We start from the raw sequence: 25,794 nt of genomic DNA on the forward strand, positions 1-25,794 counted from the left end.
TATTATTATTCTTGGAGCGTCAGTGACCTCATCTATAAAATGGGGATTAAGACTGTGAGCCCCCCGTGGGACAACCTGATCACCTTGTAGAGAAGCAGCGTGGCTTTGGAGTCAGAGGTCATGGGTTCAAATCCCGGCCCCGCCAATTGTCAGCTGTGTGACTTTGGGCAAGTCACTTCACTTCTCTGTGCCTCAGTTACCTCACCTGGAAAATGGGGGTTAAAACTGTGAGCCCCCCGTGGGACAACCTGATTACCTTTAGAACAGTGCTTTGCACATAGTAAGCGCTTAACAAATGCCATCATCATTATTATTATTATTATTGTATCCCCCATCATCATCATCATCAATCGTATTTACTGAGCGCTTACTATGTGCAGAGCACTGTACTAAGCGCTTGGGAAGTACAAATTGGCAACATATAGAGACAGTCCCTACCCAACAGTGGGCTCACAGTCTAAAAGACTGCGCTTAGCAGCGCTTAGAACAGCGCTTTGCACCTAGTAAGCGCTTAACAAACGCCATCATTATTATAATTATTATCATTATTCCATCTCTGTTGCCTTGAGCAAGTCACCTGACTTGCCTTTGCCTCAGTTTCTCCAGTTTTAAATGGGGCCCTTCGGAGCCCTTGCTCACCGCTGGAAGGAGGGGATGCAGAGACGCCAGCGGGAAATTGATACGAAAGCACCGGGAGCTTTGGCAGGAATAAAGGAGAGCTATTTTTAGGCCTCTGAAGCGACTCCGGTTCTAAATTGGTGGCAAAAGGAGATTGATGCCAAGGATTTGGGAAGGAAAAACTGAAAACGTTGTCCGAGCCGCTTCTCGGAAGCACCTTGGGAGTCGTTTTGGAATCGGACAAGTTTTCAAGGGAAGCCAAGGTCGGAGCCCAACAGTGCAGAGAGTTTATCCTGCCCCAGATATGTGGATCTGTTATCTATATATATGTATATATGGTTGTACATATTTATTACTCTATTTACTTATTTATTTATTTATTTTACTTGTACATTTCTATCCTACTTATTTTATTTTGTTGGTATGTTTGGTTCTGTTCTCTGTCTCCCCCTTTTAGACTGTGAGCCCACTGTTGGGTAGGGACCGTCTCTATGTGTTGCCAATTTGTACTTCCCAAGCGCTTAGTACAGTGCTCTGCACATAGTAAGCGCTCAATAAATACGATTGATGATTGATTGATTGATTGATAGTGGCCCTAGCCAGGAAGGATTCCCATGTTGCTCTCGCTGGGAAGAAGAATAATAATAATAACAACAAAAACAGTAACAATAATAATAATAATAATAATCCTCAGCTGTGAATTGGGGATCGAGACTGTAAACCCCACGTGGAACAGTGGCTGGTTTGCCTGTATCCACCCCAGCGCTTAGTATGGTGCCTGGCACATACTGCTAATCATCATCAATCGTATTTATTGAGCGCTTACTATGTGCAGAGCACTGGACGAAGCGCTTGGGAAGTACAAATTGGCAACGTATAGAGGCAGTCCCTACCCAGCATTGGGCTCACAGTCTAAAAGGGGGAGGCAGAGAACAAAACCAAACATACTAACAAAATAAAATAGAATAGATATGTACAAGTAAAATAAATAGAGTAATAAATATGTACAAACATATATCCATATATCCAGGTGCTGTGGGGAAGGGAAGGAGGTAAGATGGGGGGATGGACAGGGGGACGAGGGGAGAGGAAGGAAGGGGCTCAGTCTGGGTAGGCCTGCTAATAATAATTATGGTATTTAATAATAATAATAATGGCATTTATTAAGCGCTTACTATGTGCAGAGCACTGCTGTAGGCACTGGGGAAATTACAAGGTGATCAGGTTGTCCCGTGTGGGGCTCACAGTCTTAATCCCCGTTTTACAGATGAGGTAACTGAGGCACAGAGAATCAATCAATCAGTCAATCGTATTTATGGAGCGCTTACTGTGTGCAGAGCACTGTACTAAGCACTTGGGAAGTACAAGCTGGCAACATATAGAGACAGTCCCTACCCAACAGTGGGCTCACAGTCTAGAAAGTGAAGTGACTTGCCCAAAGTCACGCAGCTGACAAGCGGTGGAGCCGGGATTTGAACCCATGACCTCTGACTCCAAAGCCCGGGCTCTTTCCACTGAGCCACACTGCTTCTCTGTCAAGCGCTTCTGTTTGTTAAGCGCTTACTATGTGCCAAGCACTGCTGTAAGCGCTGGGGTAGATACAAGGTAATCAGGTGTTGTCCCACGTGGGGCTCACGCTCTTCATCCCCATTTCACAGGTGAGGTAACTGAGGCACAGGAAGGTGAAGTGACTTGCCCAAGGTCACCCAGCTGACAAGTGGCGGAGCCGGGATCAGAACCCACGACCTTTAGCTTTAACATGACCTAAAGCTTTAGCTTTAATTCTGTTTATTCTGACGACTTGACACCTGTCCACATGTTTTGTTTTGTCGTCTGTCTCCCCCTTCTAGGCCGTGAGCCCGTCGTTGGGTAGGGACCGTCTCTATACGTTCCCGACTTGTACTTCCCAAGCGCTTAGTACAGTGCTCTGCACACAGTAAGCGCTCAATAAATACGATTGAATGAACGAATGACCTCTGACTCCCAAGCCCGGGCGCTTGCCACTGAGCCACGCTGCAAATCCCGCAGTTATTATGATTGTGGGCTGAGTAATAATAATAATAATACTAATGATGGCATTTGTTAAGCGCTTACTATGTGCAAAGCACTGATCTAAGCGCTGGGGGGATACAAGGTGATCAGGTTGTCCCTCGTGGGGCTCACAGTCTTAATCCCCATTTTACAGATGAGGGAACTGAGGCCCAGAGAAGTGAAGTGACTTGCCCGAAGTCACACATTCGACAAGTGGCAGAGCTGGGATTTGAACCCATGACCTCTGACTATATATAGAGACGGTCCCTACCGGACAGCGGGCTCACAGTCTAGAAGGAGGAGACAGACAACGAAACAAAACGTATTAACAAAATAAAATAGGATAAATATGTACAAGTAAAATAAATAAGTTGATGGTAATGCCATCATTCATTCATTCATTCATTCAATCGTATTTATTGAGCACTTACTGTGTGCAGAGCACTGTACTAAGCGCTTGGGAAGTCCAAGTCAGCAATATATAGAGATGGTCCCTACCCAACAGCGGGCTCACAGTCTAGAAGGGCGAGACAGACAACAAAACCAAACCTATTAACAAAATAAAATAAATAGAATAAATATGTACAAGTAAAATAAGTAGAGCAATAAATATGTACAAACATATATATATATATATATATATATATATGCAGGTAATGTATGACGGTAATGCCATCATTCATTCATTCATTCAATTGTCTCCCCCTTCTAGACTGTGAGCCCGCTGTTGGGTAGGGACCGTCTCTATATGTGGCCAACTTGTACTTCCCAAGCGCTTAGTACAGTGCTGTGCACACAGTAAGCGCTCAATAAATACGATTGATTGATTGATTGATATAGAGACGGTCCCTACCCAATAACAGGCTCACGGTCTAGAAGGGGGAGACAGACGACAAAACAAAGCATATTAACAAAATAAAAGTAATAGAGTAAATATGTACAAGTAAAATAAGTAGAGCAATAAATATGTACAAACATCTATACAGGTGCTGTGGGGAGGGGAAGGAGGTAAGGCGGGGGGGATGGGGAGGGGGAGAGGAAGGAGGGGGCTCAGTCTGGGAAGACCTCCTAATATTAATCTTCTAGACTGTGAGCCCGTTGTTGGGTAGGGGCCGTCTCTGTATGTTGCCAATTGGTACTTCCCAAGCGCTTAATACAGTGCTCTGCACACAGTAAGCGCTCAATAAATACGATTGAATGAATGAATTTTATTTTTTTATGGTATGTCTTAAGCGCTTATTCTTTGTCAGGCACTGAGGCCCAGAGAAGTGAAGTGACTTACCCAGGGCCACACAGCAGGCAAGTGGCAGAGCTGGGATTAGAAGGGGCACACAGTCTTCGTCCCCATTTTTCAGATGAGGGAACTGGGGCCCGGAGAATAATAATAATAATAATAAAAGCATTTATTAAGCGCTTACTATGTGCAAAGCACTGTTCTAAGTGCTGCGGAGGCTTAGAGAAGCAGCATGGCTCAATGGAAAGAGCCCGGGCTTTGGAGTCAGAGGTCATGGGTTCAAATCCTGGCTCCGCCACTTGTCAGCTGTATGACTTTGGGCAAGTCACTTAACTTCTCTGGGCCTCAGTTCCCTCATCTGTAAAATGGGGATTAAGACTGTGAGCCCTCTTGGGACAACCTGATCACCTTGTAACCTCCCCAGCACTTAGAACAGTGCTTGGCACATAGTAAGTGCTTAATAAATGCTATTATTATTACAAGGTGATCAGGTTGTTCCACGGGAGGCTCATGGTCTTCATCCCCATTTTACAGATGAGGGAAGTGAGGCCCAGAGAAGTGAAGTGACTTGCCCAAAGTCACCCAGCTGACAAGTGGCAGAGCCGGGATTTGAATCAATCAATCAATCAATCAATCGTATTTATTGAGCGCTTACTATGTGCAGAGCACTGGACTAAGCGCTTGGGAAGTACAAGTTGGCAACATCTAGAGACGGTCCCTACCCAACAGCGGGCTCACAGCCTAGATGGGGGAGACAGAGAACAAAACCAAACATATTAACAAAATAAAATAAATAGAATAGATATGTACAAGTAAAATAAATAACTAAATACCTCTGACTCCAAAGCCCGGGCTCTTTCCACTGAGCCACGAAGTGAAATGACTCGTCCAAGGTCACACAGCAGAGAATCAATCAATCAATCAATCATATTTATTGAGCGCTTACTGTGTGCAGAGCACTGTACTAAGCGCTTGGGAAGTACAAGTTGGCAACATATAGAGACGGTCCCTACCCAACAGTGGGCTCACGGTGGGGCCGGGATTCGAACCCACGTCCTTCGGTCTGGGCTGTAGCCACGGTGGGGCTGAGGGAAGGGCTTCTCGGGACGGGCTTCGCACTGGAATGATTTTCGCTGCTCTTCAGCGGTGGGACGGGGAACGCAGACAGCTTCCGCATCACTCCGCCACATGTCTGCTGTGTGACCTTGGGCAAGTCACTTCACCTCTCTGGGCCTCAGTTCCCTCATCTGGAGAATGGGGATGAAGACTGTGAACCCCGGCGTGGGACAACCTGATCATCTTGTATCATCATCATCAATCATATTTATTGAGCGCTTACTGTGTGCAGAGCACTGTACTAAGCGCTTGGGAAGTCCAAGTTGGCAACATCTAGAGACAGTCCCTACCCAACAGTGGGCTCACAGTCTAAAAGGGGGAGACAGAGAACAAAACCAAGGATACTAACGAAATAAAATAAATAGAATAGATATGTACAAGTAAAATAAATAAATAGGGTAACAAATATGTACACACATATATACATATATACAGGTGCAGTGGGGAAGGGAAGGAGGTAAGATGGGGGGATAGAGAGGGGGACGAGGAGGGATCTTGTGTCCCCACCAGCGCTTAGAACAGTGCTTGGCACATAGTAAGCACTTAACAAATGCCATCATTATTATTATTATTATTATTATCACTCGCTATCTCTGTCGGAGGGCCTTCTCCTCCAAGCTTAAAACCTTCTCGCTCTCATCCCGCGCCCCTCACCTTCGATGCTGTGGCTTTTCTTTAGGTGAAGTTTGGGAACACGACGTTTAAAACAGACGTGTATCACAAGTCCCTCAACCCTCAGTGGAACTCCGAGTGGTTTAAATTTGAGGTAAGTTGGAAGTCAACGCTCCCCATCGAAATGCACCCAATCCCCTCCGAGAGGATACGTGGCATTAGGAGTGAGTCGTTTTTAATAATAATAGACTGTGAGCCCGCTGTTGGGTAGGGACCGTCTCTATCTGTTGCCAACTTGGACTTCCCAAGCGCTTAGTCCAGTGCTCTGCACACAGTAAGCGCTCAATAAATACGATTGAATGAATGAATGAATTGTTTTTATTATTATTATTATTATTATTAATAATAATAATGATAATAATAATAATAATGACGGCATTTGTTAAGCGTTTACTATGTGCAAAGCACTGTGGTGAAGATGGCATTTGTTAAGCGCTTCCTATGTGCGAAGCACTGTTCTGGGGGGGATACAAGGTGCTCAGGTTGTCCCACGGGGGTCTCACAGTTTTAATTCATTCATTCAATCATATTTATTGAGCACTTACTGTGTGCAGAGCACTGTACTAAGCGCTTGGGAAGTCCATGTTGGCAACATATAGAGACGGTCCCGATCCAACAGTGGGCTCAAGTCTCCCACGCTGCTTCTCTTTTAAGATCCCAGTTTATGCATAGTTTATGGTAAATTCTAGTGATATTCTTCCTCTGGTCCAATAAGAGCAGCGTGGCCCAGTGGAAAGATCCCAGGCTTGGGAGTCAGTGGTCCTGGGTTCTAATCCCGGCTCCGCCGCTCATTCATTCATTCATTCAATCAATCGTATTTATTGAGCGCTTACTGTGTGCAGCGCACTGTACTAAGCACTTGGGAAGTACAAGTTGGCAACTTACAGAGACACTCGTCAGCTGTGTGACTTTGGGCAAGTCGCTTCACTCCTCTGGGCCTCAGTTCCCTCATCTGGAAAATGGGGATGAAGACTGTGAGCCCCCCCGTGGGACAACCTGATCACCTTGTGTCTATCCCAGTGCTTAGAACAGTGCCTGGCACATAGTAAGTGCTTAACAGCTGCCAACCTTATTATTATTAATAGAAATCATTCTCAGTCTTATTGCACATTTGAGATTTTCGTTGCTCGAATTGGAGGAAACAATATGAACAGTGAGACGCAGTGCGAGTGAACAGCGCCTGGCACATAGTAAGCGCTTAACAGCTGCCCTCCTTATTATTATTAATAGAAATCACTCTCAGCCTTATTGCAAATTTGAGATTTTCATTGCTTGAATTGAAGGAAACAATATGAACAGTGAGACGCAGTGCGAGTGAACAGTGCCCGGCACATAGTAAGCACTTAGCAGCTGCCAGCCTTATTATTATTAATAGAAATCACCCTCAGCCGTATTGCACATTTGAGATTTTCGTTGCTTGAATTGAAGGAAACAATATGAACAGTGAGACGCGGTGCGAGTGAACAGCGCCTGGCACATAGTAAGAGCTTAACAGCTGCCAGCCTTATTATTATTAATAGAAATCACTCTCAGCCTTATTACACATTTGAGATTTTCATTGCTCGAATTGAAGGAAACAGTATGAACAGTGAGATGCAGTGAGAGTGAACAGTGCCCGGCACATAGTAAGCGCTTAACAGATGCCGGTCTTATTGTTATTAATAGAAATCACTCTCAGCCTTATTGCAAATTTGAGATTTTCGTTGCTCGAATTGAAGGAAACAATATGAACAGTGAGACGCGGTGCGAGTGAACAGCGCCTGGCACATAGTAAGCGCTTAACAGCTGCCCGCTTTATTATTATTAATAGAAGTCACTCTCAGCCTTACTGCAAATTTGAGATTTTCGTTACTCGAATTGAAGGAAACAGTATGAACAGTGAGACTCAGTGAGAGTGAACAGTGCCTGGCACGTAGTAAGCGCTTAACAGCTGCCAGACTTATTATTATTAATAGAAATCGCTCTCAGCCTTATTGCACATTTGAGATTTTCGTTGCTTGAATTGAAGGAAACAATATGAACAGTGAGACGCGGTGCGAGTGAACAGCGCCTGGCACATAGCAAGTGCTTAACAGATGCCAGCCTTATTATTATTAATAGAAATCACTCTCAGCCTTATTGCAAATTTGAGATTTTCGTTGCTTGAATTGAAGGAAACAATATGAACAGTGAGACGCAGTGAGAGTGAACAGTGCCTGGCACATAGTAAGCGCTTAACAGCTGCCAGCCTTATTATTATTAATAGAAATCACTCTCAGCCTTATTACACATTTGAGATTTTCGTTGCTCGAATTGAAGGAAACAGTATGAAGTGAGATGCAGTGAGAGTGAACAGTGCCCGGCACATAGTAAGCGCTTAACAGATGCCGGTCTTATTGTTATTAATAGAAATCACTCTCAGCCTTATTGCAAATTTGAGATTTTCGTTGCTCAAATTGAAGGAAACAATATGAACAGTGAGACGCGGTGCGAGTGAACAGCGCCTGGCACATAGTAAGCGCTTAACAGCTGCCCGCTTTATTATTATTAATAGAAGTCACTCAGCCTTACTGCAAATTTGAGATTTTCGTTACTCGAATTGAAGGAAACAGTATGAACAGTGAGATGCAGTGAGAGTGAACAGTGCCCGGCACATAGTAAGCGCTTAACAGATGCCGGTCTTATTATTATTAATAGAAATCACTCTCAACCTTATTGCAAATTTGAGATTTTCATTGCTTGAATTGAAGGAAACAATATGAACAGTGAGACACAGTGCGAGTGAACAGGGCCTGGCACGTAGTAAGCGCTTAACAGATGCCCACCTTATTATTATTAATAGAAGTCACTCTCAGCCTTATTGCAAATTTGAGATTTTCGTTGCTTGAATTGAAGGAAACAATATGAACAGTGAGACGCGGTGCGAGTGAACAGCGCCTGGCACATAGCAAGTGCTTAACAGATGCCAGCCTTATTATTATTAATAGAAATCACTCTCAGCCTTATTGCAAATTTGAGATTTTCGTTGCTTGAATTGAAGGAAACAATATGAACAGTGAGACGCAGTGCGAGTGAACGGCGCCTGGCGCATAGTAAGCGCTTAACAGCTGCCAGCCTTATTATTATTAATAGAAATCACTCTCAGTCTTATTGCAAATTTGAGATTTTCATTGCTTGAATTGAAGGAAACAATATGAACAGTGAGACGCGGTGCGAGTGAACAGCTCCTGGCACATAGTAAGCGCTTAACAGCTGCCAGCCTTATTATTATTAATAGAAATCACTCTCAGCCTTATTGCACATTTGAGATTTTCGTTGCTTGAATTGAAGGAATCAATATGAACAGTGAGACACGGTGAGAGTGAACAGCGCCTGGCACATAGTAAGTGCTTAACAAAGGCCATCGTTCTTATTATCATTTATTGTTACGGTGCTCTGCACACAGTAAACACGTAATCAAAACCATCGATTGAGTGCTGTCATCTTTCATCTTTTCTTAGAGAAGCAGTGTGGCTCAGTGGAAAGAGCCCGGGGTTGGGAGTCAGAGGTCATGGGTTCTAATCCTGGGCCCATGCTTGTCAGCTGTGTGACTTTGGACAAGTCACGTCACTTCCCTGGGCCTCAGTGACCTCATCTGGAAAATGGGGAGGAAGCTTGTGAGCCCCACATGAGACAACCTGATCACCTTGTATCCTCCCTAGGGCTTAGAACAGTGCTTTGCACATAGTAAACATTTAACAAATACCAAAATTATTATTATTATTATTAATATGGAGAACCGACTGTAAGTAAAGATGCTTAGCGGGAAGAGAATGGGGTTTCCGGGAAAGGCCAAGAGGCAGCTCTGAAATAAGAAATATAGACTCTTCATTTGTCTCTTTTTCTGTTCAGTCTGAATTAGAATTTGATTTAAAGAAATGACCTTATGTAAGAATGTAGCATAGAGTGTATGGTATGTCTCGTAGTCACCCCAGTGCTTTGTACAGTGCTTGGCACATAGTGAGCACTTAAGAAATAGACTGTGAGCCCACTGTTGGGTAGGGACCGTCTCTGTATGTTGCCAACTTCTACTTCCCAAGCGCTTAGTACAGTGCCCTACACACAGTAAGCGCTCAATAAATACGATCGAATGAATGACCGAATACCACAATTATTATCACTTTTATTTTCATCATTATTATATAGCAAACCATAATCTCTGGGCATTAGGGAAGGATGGATTGTAGTATTTCACACTTGAAAAACGGGTTAAGCGCATATGGTTCACTTCGAAATTGAGCTTGTTTTCTTGGAGGCAACTCTAAATTAGAAATACTAATCTTCTAAATCTGATTTTTTTACGGCACATCCTAAGCGCTTATTCTTTGCCAGGCACTAAGGTCCAGAGAAGTGAAGTGACTTACCCAGGGTCACACAGCAATCAATCAATCAATCAATCGTATTTATTGAGCGCTTACTGTGTGCAGAGCACTGTACTAAGCGCTTGGGAAATACAAGTTGGCAACATATAGAGACGGTCCCTACCCAATAGTGGGCTCACAGTCTAAAAGGGGGAGACAGAGAACAAAACCAAGCATACTAACAAAGTAAAATAAATAGAATAGATATGTACAAGTAAAAACAGCAGACAAGTGAGAAGCAGCGTGGCTCAATGGGAAGAGCCCGGGCTTTGGAGTCAGAGGTCATGGGTTCAAATCCCGGCTCCGCCAACTGTCAGCTGTGTGACTTTGGGCAAGTCACTTCACTTCTCTGGGCTTCAGTTCCCTCATCTGTAAAATGGGGATTCATTCAATCATATTTATGGAGCGCTTACAGTGTGCAGAGCGCTGTACTAAGACTGTGAGCCCCCCATGGGACAACCTGATCACCTTGTAACTTCCCCAGCGCTTAGAACAGTGCTTTGCACATAGTAAGCGCTTAATAAATGCCATTACTATTATTTATTGTTATTATTAAGTGGCACAGCCGGGATTAGAACACATGACCTTCTGAATCCCAGGCCCGGGCTCTATCCATTAATAATAATAATAATAACAGTTGAGCTATTTGTTAAGCACTTATTTTGTGCCAGGCACTGTGCTAGGTGCCGGGGGAGATCATCAGCATCATCATCAATTGTATTTATTGAGCGCTTGCTATGTGCAGAGCACTGTACTAAGCGCTTGGGAAGTACAAATTGGCAACATATAGAGACAGTCCCTACCCAACAGTGGGCTCACGGTCTAAAAGGGAGATACAAGCTTTTCATTTTGGACGAGGTCCCTGTCCCACGCGGGGCTCACGGTATGAATCCCCATCATAAGGATGAGGGAACCGAGGCCCAGAGAAGTGAAGTGACTTGCCCAGGGTCACACAGCAGTCAAGCGGCAGAGCTGGGATTAGAACACATGACCTTCTGAATCCCAGGCCCTGGCTCTACCCACTAATAATAATAATAATGCTGGTATTTGTTAAGCACTTACTATGTGCCAGGTACTTTACTAGGTGCCGGGGGAGATACAGGCTAATCAGGTTGGACGCAGTCCCTGTCCCACGTGGGGCTCACAGTCTTCACCCCCATTTTCCAGATGAGATCACTGAGGCCCAGAGAAGTGAAGTGACTGGCCCAAAGTCACCCAGCTGACAAGTGGCGGAGCCGGGATTAGAACCCACGACCGCTGTCTCCCAAGCCCGGGCTCTAGCCACAAAGTCACACTGCTTCTGTAATAATAATAATAATAATGATAGCATTTATTAAGCGCTTACTATGTGCAAAGCACTGTTCTAAGCGCTGGGGAGGTTACAAGGTGATCAAGTTGTCCCACAGGGGGCTCACGGTCTTAATCCCCATTTTACAGATGAGGGAACTGAGGCCCAGAGAAGTGACATGACTTGCCCAAAGTCACGCGGCTGACAATTGGCGGAGCCGGGATTTGAACCCACGACCTCTGACTCCAATGCCCGGGCTCTTTCCACTGAGCCACGCTGCTTCTGTAAGACCCAAGCACTGATCTAACCGCTGAGGGAGATCCGAGGTGATCAGGTTGTCCCGCGTGGGGCTCACAGTCTTCATGCCCATCGTACAGATGAGGGAACTGAGGCCCAGAGAAGCGAAATGACTTAAAAAGTGAAAAAAATCAAGTGAACTGCCCGGGGCCACACAGCCGACAAACTACGGGATTCGAATGCCGGCCAGAGAAGCAGCGTGGCTCAGTGGAAAGAGCCCGGGTTTTGGAGTCAGAGGTCGCGGGTTCTAATCCCGGCTCCGCCACTTGTCAGCTGGGTGATTTGGGGCAAGTCACTTCACTTCTCTGGGCCTCAGTTCCGTCGTCTGGAAAATCAATCAATCAATCAATCGTATTTATTGAGCGCTTACTGTGTGCGGAGCACTGGACTAAGCGCTTGGGAAGTCCAAGTTGGCAACATATAGAGACGGTCCCTACCCAACAGTGGGCTCACAGTCCAAAAGGGGCAGATAGAGAACAAAACCAAACATGCTAACAAAATAAAATAGATTAGATATGTACAAGTAAAAGAAATAAATAAATGGAGTAATCATCATCATCATCAATCGTATTTATTGAGCGCTTACTGTGTGCGGAGCACTGGACTAAGCGCTTGGGAAGTCCAAGTTGGCAACATCTAGAGACAGTCCCTACCCAACTGTGGGCTCACAGTCTAAAAGGGGGAGACGGAGAACAAAACCAAACATACTAACAAAATAAAATAAATAGATTAGATATGTACAAGTAAAATAAATAAATAGAGTAATCATCATCATCATCAATCGTATTTATTGAGCACTTACTGCGTGCAGAGCACTGTACTAAGCGCTTGGGAAGTCCAAGTTGGCAACATATAGAGACAGTCCCTACCCAACAGTGGGCTCACAGTCTAAAACGGGGAGACGGAGAACAAAACCCAACATACTAACAAAATAAAATAAATAGATTAGCTATGTACAAGTAAAATAAATAAATAAATGGAGTAATCATCATCATCATCAATTGTATTTATTGAGCGCTTACTGCGTGCAGAGCACTGGACTAAGCGCTTGGGAAGTACAAGTTGGCAACATATAGAGACAGTCCCTACCCAACAGTGGGCTCACAGTCGAAAAGTAAGTAATAAATATGTACAACCATATATCCATATATCCAGGTGCTGTGGGGAAGGGAAGGAGGTAAGATGAGGGGGATGGAGAGGGGGACGAGGGGGAGAGGAAGGAAGGGGCTCAGTCTGGGAAGGCCTCCTGGAGGAGGTGAGCTCTCAGTAGGGCCTTGAAAATGAGGATGAAGACTGTGAGCCCCTCAGGGGACAACCTGATCACCTTATACCCGCCCCCCCCCAGCGCTTAGAACAGTGGTTTGCACATAGTAAACGCTTAATAAATGCCATTATTATTATTATTAGATGGGGGGTTTCTCTCGGCGATAACGGGCTTGGCGATCTCCCCCGCGTGTCGGGCTGTAGGTGGACGACGAGGATTTACAGGATGAGCCCCTGCAGATCACGGTCCTTGACCACGACACGTACAGCGCCAACGACGCCATCGGCAAAGTCTACATCGATCTGGACCCCTTGCTGTACAGCGAAGCGGCCACCGTCATCTCCGGGTGGTTTCCCATCTACGACACCATCCACGGTGAGCGCCCGGGTTTTCGGAAAAACGTCCTTTCCCGAAAGGCCCCGTGCTTAGCACGGTGCTCTGCACATGGTAAGCGCTCAATCATCATCATCATCAATCGCATTTATTGAGCGCTTACTATGTGCAGAGCACTGTACTAAGCGCTTGGGAAGTACAAGTTGGCAACGTATAGAGACGGTCCCTACCCAACAGTGGGCTCACAGTCTAAAAGGGGGAGACAGAGAACAAAACCAAACATACTGACAAAATAAAATAAATAGAATAGATAGGTACAAATAAAATAAATAAATAAATAAATAGAGTAATAAATATGTACAAACATATATACATATATACAGGTGCTGTGGGGAAGGGAAGGAGGTAAGATGGGGGGATGGGGAGGGGGACGTATTTATCATCAATAAATACGATTGATGATGTAATGTGGGACAACCTGATTACTTTATATCTCCCCCAGCGCTTAGAACAGCGCTTGGCTCTTAGAGAAGCAGCCTGGCTTATTTTGTTAATCAATCAATCAATCAATCGTATTTATTTTTTACTCCATTTATTTATTTATTTATTTTATTTGTGCATATCTATTCTATTTATTTTATTTTGTTAGTATGTTTGGTTTTGTTCTCTGTCTCCCCCTTTTTGACTGTGAGCCCACTGTTGGGTAGGGACTGTCTCTATATGTTGCCAATTTGTACTTCCCAAGCGCTTAGTACAGTGCTCTGCACATAGTTAGTGCTCAATAAATACGATTGATGTTGATGATGATGATTTATTGAGTGCTTACTGTGTGCAGAGCACTGGACTAAGCGCTTGGGAAGTACAAGTTGGCAACATATAGAGACGGTCCCGACCCAACAGTGGGCTCACAGTCTAAAAGAGAAGAATGGCATTTGTTAAGCACTTGCTATGTGCAAAGCACTGTTCAAAGCGCTGGGGAGGATACAAGGTGATCAGGCTGTCCCGTGGGGGGGCTCATAGTCTTAATCCCCATTTTACAGATGAGGTAACGGAGGCACAGAGAAGTTAAGTGACTTGCCTAAAGTCACACAGCTGACAATTCGTGGAGACGGGATTCGAACCCACGACCTCTGACTCCTAAACCCAAGCTCTTTCCACTGAGCCACGCTGCTTATGTTAATATGTTCTGTTTTGTTGTCCGTCTCCCCACTTCTAGACTGTGAGCCCACTGTTGGGTAGGGACCGTCTCTATATGTTGCCAACTTGGACTTCCCAAGCGCTTAGTACAGTGCTCCGCACACAGTAAGCGCTCAATAAATGCGATTGAGTGAGTGAATGAAAAAGGAGCCTGGGCTTGAGAGTCAGAGGGGCGTGGGTTCAAATCCCGGCTCCGCCACATGTCGGCTGTGTGACTTTGGGCAAGCCACTTCACTTCTCTGGGCCTCAGTGACCTCATCTGAAAAATGTAGATTAAGACTGTGAGCCCCACGTGGGACAACCTAATGACCTTGTATCTTCCCCAGTGCTTAGAACAGTGCTTGGCACAGGTAAGCACTAAACAAATATCATATTTATTATTATTATTATTTATATTGATACTATTGATGCCTGTTTACTTGTTTTGATGTCTGTCTCCCTGCTTCTAGACTGTGAGCCCATTGGTGGGTAGGGACTTTATTTGCAGCTGATTTGTACTTTCCAAGCGCTTAATACAGTGCTCTGCATACAGTAAGCGCTCAATAACTACGATTGCATGAATGAATGAATGAAAGAGTGGACATAGTCCCTGTCCCCCGTGGGGCTCACAGTCTTAGGTCCATTATTCATATTAATAATAATAATAATGATGATGGTATTTGTTAAGCGCCTACTATGTGCCAAGAACTAAGCGCTTGGGGATACAAGGTGATCAGGTTGTCCCACGGGGGGCTCACAGTCTTCATCCCCATGTGACAGATGAGGTCACTGGGGCACAGAGAAATTAAGTGGCTTTCCCAAGGTCACACGGCTGACAAGTGGTGGCCTCCTCTCTGATCTCCCATCCTCCTGTCTCACCCCACTTCAGTCTATACTTCCCGCCGCTGCCCGGATCATCTTTGTGCAGAAACGCTCTGGGCCTGTTACTCCCCTCCTCAAAAATCTCCGGTGGCTACCCGTCAATCTGCGCATCAGGCAGAAACTCGTCACCCTGGGCTTCCAGGCTGTCCATCCATCCATCCCCTGGCCCCCTCCTCCCTCCCCTCCCTTCTCCCCTTCTCCAGCCCAGCCCGCACCCTCCGCTCCTCTGCCGCTAATCTCCTCCCCGTGCCTCGTTCTCGCCCGTCCCGCCGTCGACCCTCGGCCCCCGTCCTCCCCCTGGCCCGGAATGCCCTCCCTCCACTCATCCTCCAAGCTAGCTCTCTTCCTCCCTTCAAAGCCCTACTGAGAGCTCACCTCCTCCAGGAGGCCTTCCCACACTGAGCCCCCTTTTTCCTCTCCTCCTCCCCATCCCCCCCGCCCGACCTCCTTCCCCATGTGGGACAACCTCATCTTTTAGACCGTGAGCCCACTGTTGGGTAGGGACTGTCTCTATATGTTGCCAACTTGGACTTCCCAAGCGCTCAATAAGTACGATTGATTGATTACCTGGTTTCATTCATTCATTCAATCATATTTATCGAGCAGTTACTGTGTGCAGAGCACTGTACTAAGCGCTTGGGAAGTCCAAATTGGCAACCTCTAGAGACGGTCCCTACCCGACAACGGGCTCACAGTCTAGAAGGGGGAGATGGACGACAAAACAAAATATGTGGACAGGTGTCAAAATAGAAATAAAGCTAGATGCCCATCATTAACAAAATAAATAGAATAGTAAATATGTACAAGTAAAATAAATAGAGTAATAAATCTGTACAAACATCTCTACAGGGGCTGTGGGGAGGGGAAGGAGGTAGGGCGGGAGGGGATGGGGAAGAGGAGAGGAAAATGGGGGCTCAGTCTGGGAAGGCCTCTTGGAGGAGGTATCTCCCCCAGCGCTTACAACAGTGCTTGGCACATAGTAAGCCTTTAACAAATATTATTATTATTATTAACAAATACCATTATTATTATTATTATTATTCGTCGTGGTGTCTCCCATCGTAAAGAATAGTACGGGAATTAAGACTGTGAGCCCCCTGTGGGACAACCTCATCACCTTGTAACCTCCCCAGCACTTAGAACAGTGCTTTGCACATAGTAAGCGCTTAATAAATGCCATCATTATTATTATTATTGTTCTCTGTGCCTCAGTTACCTAGTCTATAAAATGGGGATTAAGACTGTGAGCCCCCTGTGGGACAACCTCATCACCTTGTAACCTCCCCAGCGCTTAGAACAGTGCTTTGCACAGAGTAAGCACTTAATAAATGCCATCATTATTATTATTATTATTCTCTGTGCCTCAGTTACCTAGTCTATAAAATGGGGATTAAGACTGTGAGCCCCCTGTGGGACAACCTCATCACCTTGTAACCTCCCCAGCACTTAGAACGGTGCTTTGCACATAGTAAGCGCTTAATAAATGCCATCATTATTATTATTATTATTATTATTAGTGCAGTCGAGGAGGGGGGGGGAAGGGTGAGAGGGGAGATGTCAGATTCGACTTCTGGGATGAACTGGATAAAAGTGGAAACGCAGGGAAAATAAAGGGCCCAAGTATTTTTCCGGAATCAGTCCAACCAGAGGACTGTCTGCTAAATTATTTAATCGAGAAAACCCGTTCTCTCCAGTTTCTACTGGCCATAAACCGGGGGAAGTCTCTTTTGGGCCAGAGAACAGGAGATATTAAAATGAAAACAGAAAGGTTTATAGAGAAGCAGCATGGCTCATCATCATCATCAATCGTATTTATTGAGCGCTTACTATGTGCAGAGCACAGTACTAAGCGCTTGGGAAGTACAAATTGGCAACATATAGAGACAGTCCCTACCCAACAGTGGGCTCACAGTCTAAAGGGGTGGGGGGGGGGGGGGAAGAGCCCGGGCTTTGGAGTCAGAGGTCGTGGGTTCAAATGCCGGCTCCGCCAATTGTCAGCTGGGTGACTTTGGGCAAATCACTTCACTTCTCTGGGCCTCAGTTCCCTCATCTGTAAAATGGGGATTAAGACTGTGAGCCCCCCGTGGGACAACCTGATTGCCTTGTAACCTCCCCCCGCAGTGCCTAGAACAGTGCTTTGCCCATAGTAAGCACTTAATAAATGCCATTATTATTATTAAGGGTGGCAGAGAGGGGGGAAAGATATCGATACTATACCGGATGATATTACATGGCATTTACTGTACCACTAACTATAACTATGTTGCCAATTTGTACTTCCCAAGCGCTTAGTACAGTGCTCTGCACATAGTAAGCGCTCAATAAATACGATTGATGATGATGATATATGTTTGTACATATTTATTACTCTATTTTACTTGTACATCTTAATTTTATTTATTTTATTTTGTTAATACGTTTTGTATTGTTGTCTGTCTCCCCCTGCTAGACTGTGAGCCCGCTGTTGGGTAGGGACCGTTTCTATATGTTGCCAACTTGTACTTCCCAAGCGCTTAATACAGTGCTCTGCACATAGTAAGCGCTCAGTAAATACGATTGATGATGATGATATATGTTTGTACGTATTTATTACTCTATTTTACTTGTACATCTTAATTTTATTTATTTTATTTTGTTAATATGTTTTGTATTGTTGTCTGTCTCCCCCTGCTAGACTGTGAGCCCGCTGTTGGGTAGGGGCCGTTTCTATATGTTGCCAACTTGTACTTCCCAAGCGCTTAGTACAGTGCTCTGCACACAGTAAGCGCTCCATAAATACGATTGATGATGATGATATATGTTTGTACGTATTTATTACTCTATTTTACTTGTACATCTTTATTTTATTTATTTTATTTTGTTAAGGTGTTTTGTATTGATGTCTGTCTCCCCCTGCTAGACTGTGAGCCCGCTGTTGGGTAGGGACCGCTTCTATATGTTGCCAACTTGTACTTCCCAAGCGCTTAGTCCAGTGCTCTGCACACAGTAAGCGCTCAATAAATACGATTGATGATGATGATATATGTTTGTACGTATTTATTACTCTATTTTACTTGTACATCTTTATTTTATTTATTTTATTTTGTTAAGGTGTTTTGTATTGATGTCTGTCTCCCCCTGCTAGACTGTGAGCCCGCTGTTGGGTAGGGGCCATTTCTATATGTTGCCAACTTGTACTTCCCAAGCGCTTAGTCCAGTGCTCTGCACACAGTAAGCGCTCAATAAATACGATTGAATGAATGAATGAATTTGATTTTTATAATATGGGGTAGTTTTCTCCTCGCCTCCCCCCGTCCCATACTGTTTTGTGATCTTGCAATTCTTTTCTGACTTGTAGGTATCCGTGGAGAAATCAACGTGGTGGTGAAAGTAGATCTCTTCAATGACTTGAACCGCTTTAGACAGTCCTCCTGTGGAGTCAAATTCTTCTGCAGTGAGTAAAGAACTGTTTTATCGCCGTTTTTAAAGCGCGCGGGCCTCCATCTCGCCCGTCCCCCGTCCTGCCTCTGGCCCGGAGCCCCCGTCCCTCCCGAAATCCTGAAGCGGCGTGGCTCAGTGGAAAGAGCCCGGGCTTTGGAGTCCGAGGTCGTGGGTTCGAATCCTGGCTCTGCCACAGGTCTGCTGTGTGACGTTGTGACTTCACTTCTCTGAGCCTCAGTTGCCCCATCTGTAAAATGGGGATTAAGACTGTGAGCCCCATGTGGGACAACCTGATCACCTTGTATCCCCCCCAGCGCTTAGAACAGTGCTTGGCCCATAGTAAGCGCTCAACAAATGCTATTAAAAAAAATAAATCCCACAGACGATGACTCTCCCCTCCCTTCACAGCCTTATTGAAGGCGGGGGGGAGAAAACGGGGCCCGCTCGGGAGAGCGCGGCGCTTGCGCAGTCGGAGCGTGCCCGCGCTCACTATGTACGAAGCTTACTATGTGGCAAAATTGTAATAATAATAATGGCATTTATTAAGCGCTCACTATGTGCAAAGCACTGTACTAAGCGCTGGGGAATTTACAAGGTGATCAGGTTGTCCCACGGGGGGCTCATGGTCTTCATCCCCATTTTACAGAGGAGGGAACTGAGACCCAGAGAAGTGAAGTGACTTGCCCAAGGTCACACAGGTGACAAGCGGCGGAGGGGGATTCGAACCCCTGACGTCTGACTTGAATGCCTGGGCTCTTGCCACTGAACCACACTGCTTCTCTATACTGTACTATACTATACTGTAATATACTATATACTATCAATCAATCAATCGATCATATTTATTGAGTGCTTACTGTGTGCAGAGCACTGTATTAAGCGCTTGGGAAGTACAAGTTGGCAACATATAGAGACGGTCCCTACCCAACAGCGGGCTCACAGTCTAAAAGGGGGAGACAGAGAACAAAACCAAACATACTAACAAAAAAAAATAAATAGAATATCCTGTTCCCAAGCGCTTAGTACAGTGCTGTACACACAGTAAGCGCTCAATAAATACGACATGCCATCATCATCATCATCTGATGGTGATGATTTTGAGGGGTATTTACTACATGCCAGGCGCTGTAGGGGGTAGGTAGGCTAGGATAGGTAGGTACCTGTAGATATGTATATATGTTTGTACATATTTATTACTCTTTATTTTACCTGTACATATTTATTCTATTTATTTTATTTGGTTTATATGTTTTGTTTTGTTGCCTGTCTCCCCCTTCTAGACCGTGAGCCCACTGTTGGGTAGGGACCGTCTCTAGATGTTGCCAACTTGCACTTCCCAAGCGCTTAGTACAGTGCTCTGCACACAGTAAGCGCTCAATAAATACGATTGAATGAATGAATGAATGAATCGAAGGCCCATCTCCTCCAAGAGGCCTTCCCTGGCTAATCCCGGCTCCGCCCCTTGTCTGCTGTGTGACCTTGGGCAAGTCACTTCACTTCTTTGGGCCTCAGTTCCCTCATCTGTAAAATGGGGATGGAGACTGTGAGCCCCTTGTGAGACAACCTGATCACCTTACATCTTCCCCAGTGCTTAGAACAGTGCTTGGCACATACTAAGCGCTTAACAAATGCCATCATTATTATTACTCAACAAACACCACAATGATTATTATTGTCAACGCCATCTGAGAGAAGAGGCGACACCTTTTTGATTCATTCATTCAGACAGTCATATTTATTAAGTACTCACTGTATAATAATAATAATGGTGGTATTTGTTAAGCGCTCACCATGTGCTAAGCACCGTTCTAAGCACTCTCCCCCTTGTAGACTGTGAGCCCACTGTTGGGTAGGGACTGTCTCTATATGTTGCCAATTTGTACTTCCCAAGCGCTTAGTACAGTGCTCTGCACATAGTAAGTGCTCAATAAATATGATTGATGATGATGATGATGATGGGGAGGGTACAGGGTGATCAGGTTGTCTTACGTGGAGCTCATAGTCTTCATCCCAATTTGACAGATGAGGTGACTGAGGCCCAGTGAAGTGACTTGCTCAGTTACACAGCTGTTAAGTGGCGGAGCCGGGATTAGAACCCATGACCTCTGATTCCCAAGATCGGACTCTAGCCACTGAGCCACGCTGCTGTATGCAGAGCACTGTAATAATAACAATAATCATTAATAATAATTGTGGTATTTATTAAGCAGCATTAATTAATTATTTATTTGAGAAGCAGTGTGGCTCAATGGAAAGAGCCCAAGACCAAGAGCCCAAGAGCCACCACATGTCAGCTGTGTGACCTTGGGCAAGTCACTTAACTTCTCTGAGCCTCAGTTCCCTCATCTGTAAAATGGGGATGAAGACTGTGAGCCCCACTTGGGACAACCTGATCACCTTGTATCCCCCCAGCGCTTAGAACAGTGCTTTGCACATAGAACCACTTAACAAGTCATTATTATTATTATTATTATTATTATTATTATTAAGCACTTACTATGTACTGGGCACTGTACTAAGTGCTGGGGTGGATACAAGCAAATTGTGTTGGACACGGTCCCTGTCCCCCATTCATTCATTCATTCATTGAATCGTGTTTATTGAGCGCTTACTGTGTGCAGAGCACTGGACTAAACGCTTGGGAAGTACAAGTCGGCAATCAATCAATCGTATTTATTGAGCACTTACTATGTGCAGAGCACTGTACTAAGCGCTTGGGAAGTACAAATTGGCATCACATAGAGACAGTCCCTACCCAACAGTGGGCTCACAGTCTAAAAGGGGGAGACAGAGAACAGAACCAAACATACCAACAAAATAAAATAAGTAGGATAGGAATGTACAAGTAAAATAAATAAATAAATAAATAAATAGAGTAATAAATATGTACAACCATATATACATGTATACAGGTGCTGTGGGGAAGGGAAGGAGGTAAGACGGGGGGATGGAGAGGGGGACGAGGGGGAGAGGAAGGAAGGGGCTCAGTGTGGGAAGGCCTCCTGGAGGAGGTGAGCTCTCAGCAGGGCCTTGAAGGGAGGAAGAGAGCTAGCTTGGCGGAGGGGCAGAGGGATTGGGGGCATTCCAGGCCCGGGGGAGGACGGGGGCCGGGGGTCGATGGAGGGACAGGCGAGAGCGAGGTACCGTGAGGAGATCAGTGGTGGAGGAGCAGAGGGTGCGGGCTGGGCTGGAGAAGGAGAGAAGGGAGGTGAGGTAGGAGGGGGCGAGGGGATGGATGGACAGCCTTGAAGCCCAGGGTGAGGAGTTTCTGCCTGATGCGCAGATTGATCAGTAGCCATTGGAGGTTTTTGAGGAGGGGAGTAATATGTCCAGAGCGTTTCTGGACAAAGATAATCCGGGCAGCAGCATGAAGTATGGATTGAAGTGGAGAGAGACACGAGGATGGGAGATCAGAGAGAAGGCTAGTGCAGTAGTCCAGACGGGATAGGATGAGAGCTTGAATGAGCAGGGGAGCGGTTGGGATGGAGAGGAAAGGGCAGATCTTGGCAATGTTGCGGAGCTGAGACCGGCAGGTTTTGGTGACGGCTTGGATGGGAGGGGTGAATGAGAGAGCCGAGTCCAGGATGACACCAAGGTTGCGGGCAACATAGAGAGACAGTCCCTACCTAACAGTGGGGTCACAGTCTAAAAGGGGGAGACGGACAACAAAACCAAACATGTGGACAGGTGTCAAGTTGTCAGAACAAATAGAATTAAAGCTAATATGCCTCCTTCCCCTCCCCACCGCACCTGTGTATATGTTTGTACAGATTTACTACTCTATTTATTTTACTTGTGCATATTTACATAGTCTATTTTATTTTGTTAATATGTTTGGTCTTGTTGTCCGTCTCCCCCTTCTCATCATCATCATCATCATCAATCGTATTTATTGAGCGCTTACTGTGTGCAGAGCACTGGACTAAGCGGTTGGGAAGTCCAAGTCGGCAACATATAGAGACGGTCCCTACCCAACAGTGGGCTCACAGTCTAAAAGGGGGCCCGCTGTTGGGTAGGGACCGTCTCTATATGTTGCCGACTTGTACTTTCCAAGCGCTTAGTCCAGTGCTCTGCACACAGGAAACGCTCAATAAATACGATTGAACAAATGAACGACACTCGGGCCCGGGCTCTTTCCGCTACGCCACGCTGCTTCTCAGCTGCTCAGGTGATGGTGGAGGAGGCCGCCTTCAGCCGCCTTCTCCTCCTCAGCTAGGGATCTCCGGGGTCCCAAACGGTGGGGACTCCGCAGTCCTCTCTCGGCACAGGGTCTCCCGCCACCCTCTCCTCGCCCCCCGCCACCCCCTTTTCCTCTCCTGGAAGGATTTCTAAGACCCGAGGCTTCTGCCTTGGCACGGCTTGCCATCCGGAAGGGGCCAGCGATGTCATTAAGTCCAATTTAATTAGTCACAAAGTTATACTCAAAAGGTGCAGTTTAAGTATCGGTTTCCTGGTGTTCTTTGATTCACGGCGCCTAATTGGTTGAAGGGTTCCTCCTGGGGTTTGCGGAAAGACCGAACACAAGTACGTGAGATTTACTCCATCCAAACCGCTACCTTGCTGGTTCAGTCTCTCATCCTCTCCCGACTGGATGACTGCGTCAGCCTTCTCTCTGATCTCCCATCCTTGTGTCTCTCCCCACTTCAATCCATACTTCACGCTGCTGCCTGGATCGTCTTTGTCCAGAAACGCTCTGGGCCTGTTACTCCCCTCCTCAAAAATCTCCGGTGGCTACCGATCAATCTGCGCATCAGGCAGAAACTCCTCCCCCTGGGCTTCCAGGCTGTCCATCTATCCATCCCCTCGCCCCCTCCTACCTCCCCTCCCTTCCGTCCTGCTCCAGCCCAGCCCGCACCCTCCGCTCCTCTGCCACTAATCTCCTCACCGTTAGGCCTCGTTCTCACCCGTCCCGCCGTCGACCCCCGGCCCACGTCATCCCCCGGGCCCGGAATAGCCTCCCTCCCAACATCCGCCAAACTCGCTCTCTTCCTCCCTTCAAATCCCTACTGAGAGCTCACCTCCTCCAAGAGGCCTTCCCACATGGAGCCCCCTTCTTCTTCTCCTTCTCTTATTCTTCTCTTTTAGACTGTGAGCCCACTGTTGGGTAGGGACTGTCTCTATGTGTTGCCAATTTGTACTTCCCAAGCGCTTAGTACGGTGCTCTGCACATAGTAAGCGCTCAATAAATACGATTGATTGATTGATTGATTCTCCTCCTCCTCCCCATCACCCCCACCATATCCCCTTCCCCGCCCCCCAGCACTTGTGTCTATTTGTGTCTATTACTCTATTTATTTTATTTGTACATATTTATTCTATTTATTTTATTTTGTTAATCAATCAATCGTATTTATTGAGCGCTTACTGTGTGCAAAGCACTGTACTAAGCGCTTAATATGTTTTGTTGTCTGTCTCCCCCTTCTAGACTGTGAGCCCACTGTTAGGTAGGGACCATCTCTATATGTTGCCAACTTGGACTTCCCAAGCGCTTAGTACAGTGCTCTGTACCTGTATTTATGTATATATGTTGGTATGTATTTATTACTCTATTTATTCATTTTACTTGTACATATCTATTGTATTTATTTTATTTTTTTAATATGTTTGGTTTTGTTCTCTGTCTCCCCCTTCTAGACTGTGAGCCCGCTGTTGGGTAGGGACCATCTCTATATGTTGCCAACTTGGACTTCCCAAGCGCTTAGTACAGTGCTCTGCACACAGTAAGCGCTCAATACGGTTGAATGAAAGAATGAATATTTGTACATACTTATTACTCTATTTTATTAATGGTGTGCAGATAGCGCTAATTCTATTTATTCTGATGGTATTGACACCTGTCTACTTGTTTTGTTTTGTTGTCCGGCTCCCCCTTCTAGACTGTGAGCCCGCTGTTGGGTAGGGACCGTCTCTCTATATGTTGCCAACTTGTACTTGCCAAGCGCTTAGTACAGTGCTCTGCACACAGTAAGCGCTCAATAAATACGATTGAATGAATGAATGGAGGAAATGCTTTTCTCCTCAGAGACCCTGAAATTCATTCCTCGAGCTACTGTGTGTGCCGGAAGTCATCTCCTAAACACAAAAACTCATTTTTTGATCATTTTTGTATCTGGTCATTCATTCATTCATTCATTCAATCGTATTTATTGAGCGCTTACTGTGTGCAGATCACTGTACTAAGCGCTTGGGAAGTCCAAGTCGGCGACATATTTAGACGGTCCCTACCCAACAACGGGATCACAGTCTAGAAGGGAGAGACAGACAACAAAACAAAACATGTGGACGGGTGTCACATCCGTTAAGCGCTTACTGTGCACCGGGCACCGTACTAAGCGCTGGGGTGGATACAGGATGGCTCAGTGGAAAGAGCATGGGTTTGGGAGTCAGAAGTCATGGGTTCAAATTCTGGCTCTGCCACTTGTCAGCTGTGTGACTTTGGGCAAGTCACTTCTCTGGGCCTCAGCTACCTCACCTGTAAAATGGGGATGAAGACTGGGAGCCCCACGTGGGACAACCTGATCACCTTGCATCCTCCCTAGCGCTTTGAACAGTGCTTTGCACATAGTAAGCGCTTAACAAATGCCATCACTATTATTATTATTATTATTATTACAAGCAAATCAGGTTGGACACAGTCCCTGTCCCACAGTCACAGTCTCCGTCCCCATTTTCCAGATGAGGGAACTGAGGCCCAGAGAAGTGAAGTGACTCGCCCACGGCCACCCGGCATTAGAACCCAGCTCCTCCTGGTGCCCGGGCTCTGTTCTCTAGGCCGCGCTGCTTCCCGGTTCGATTTCCCGTATTTATTCCGGCGACTTAAGCGGACTGGTGTTTGTTTTCCCAGCCACATCCATCCCCAAGTGTTACCGAGCCGTGATGATCCACGGGTTCGTGGAGGAGCTGGTCGTCAACGAAGACCCCGAGTACCAGTGGATTGATCGCATCCGCACCCCCCGGGCCTCCAACGAAGCCCGGCAGAGGCTCATCTCCTTAATGTCGGGTATGTTACTGCTTCCCACTGGTCCGTCGGCCCGATCCATTCAGGAGGATGATGATGATGATGGCATTTGCGAAGCGCTTACTA

The 25,794-nt window shown here is 45.9% G+C and overlaps 1 protein-coding gene across 10 annotated transcripts in view; it reads left to right on the forward strand.

The window, feature by feature from the left end:
• The window catches only part of C2CD5 (C2 calcium dependent domain containing 5), a 224,110-nt gene that overhangs the window by 5,833 nt on the left and 192,483 nt on the right, over positions 1–25,794 (forward strand). For 9 of the 10 annotated variants that reach the window (XM_038765549.1, XM_038765568.1, XM_038765585.1 and 6 more), the window contains exons 2-5: positions 5,679–5,765; positions 13,103–13,274; positions 18,628–18,723; positions 25,555–25,710. In XM_038765549.1, the coding sequence (XP_038621477.1) occupies positions 5,679–5,765; positions 13,103–13,274; positions 18,628–18,723; positions 25,555–25,710 (511 nt within the window). Of the gene's footprint in view, positions 1–799; positions 882–5,678; positions 5,766–13,102; positions 13,275–18,627; positions 18,724–25,554; positions 25,711–25,794 lie in introns of those variants that run through there. The other variant, XM_038765611.1, reaches the window with a different exon arrangement.

This window comes from Tachyglossus aculeatus, chromosome 2 (assembly GCF_015852505.1).
Source record: "Tachyglossus aculeatus isolate mTacAcu1 chromosome 2, mTacAcu1.pri, whole genome shotgun sequence".
Lineage (NCBI taxonomy): Eukaryota > Metazoa > Chordata > Mammalia > Monotremata > Tachyglossidae > Tachyglossus > Tachyglossus aculeatus.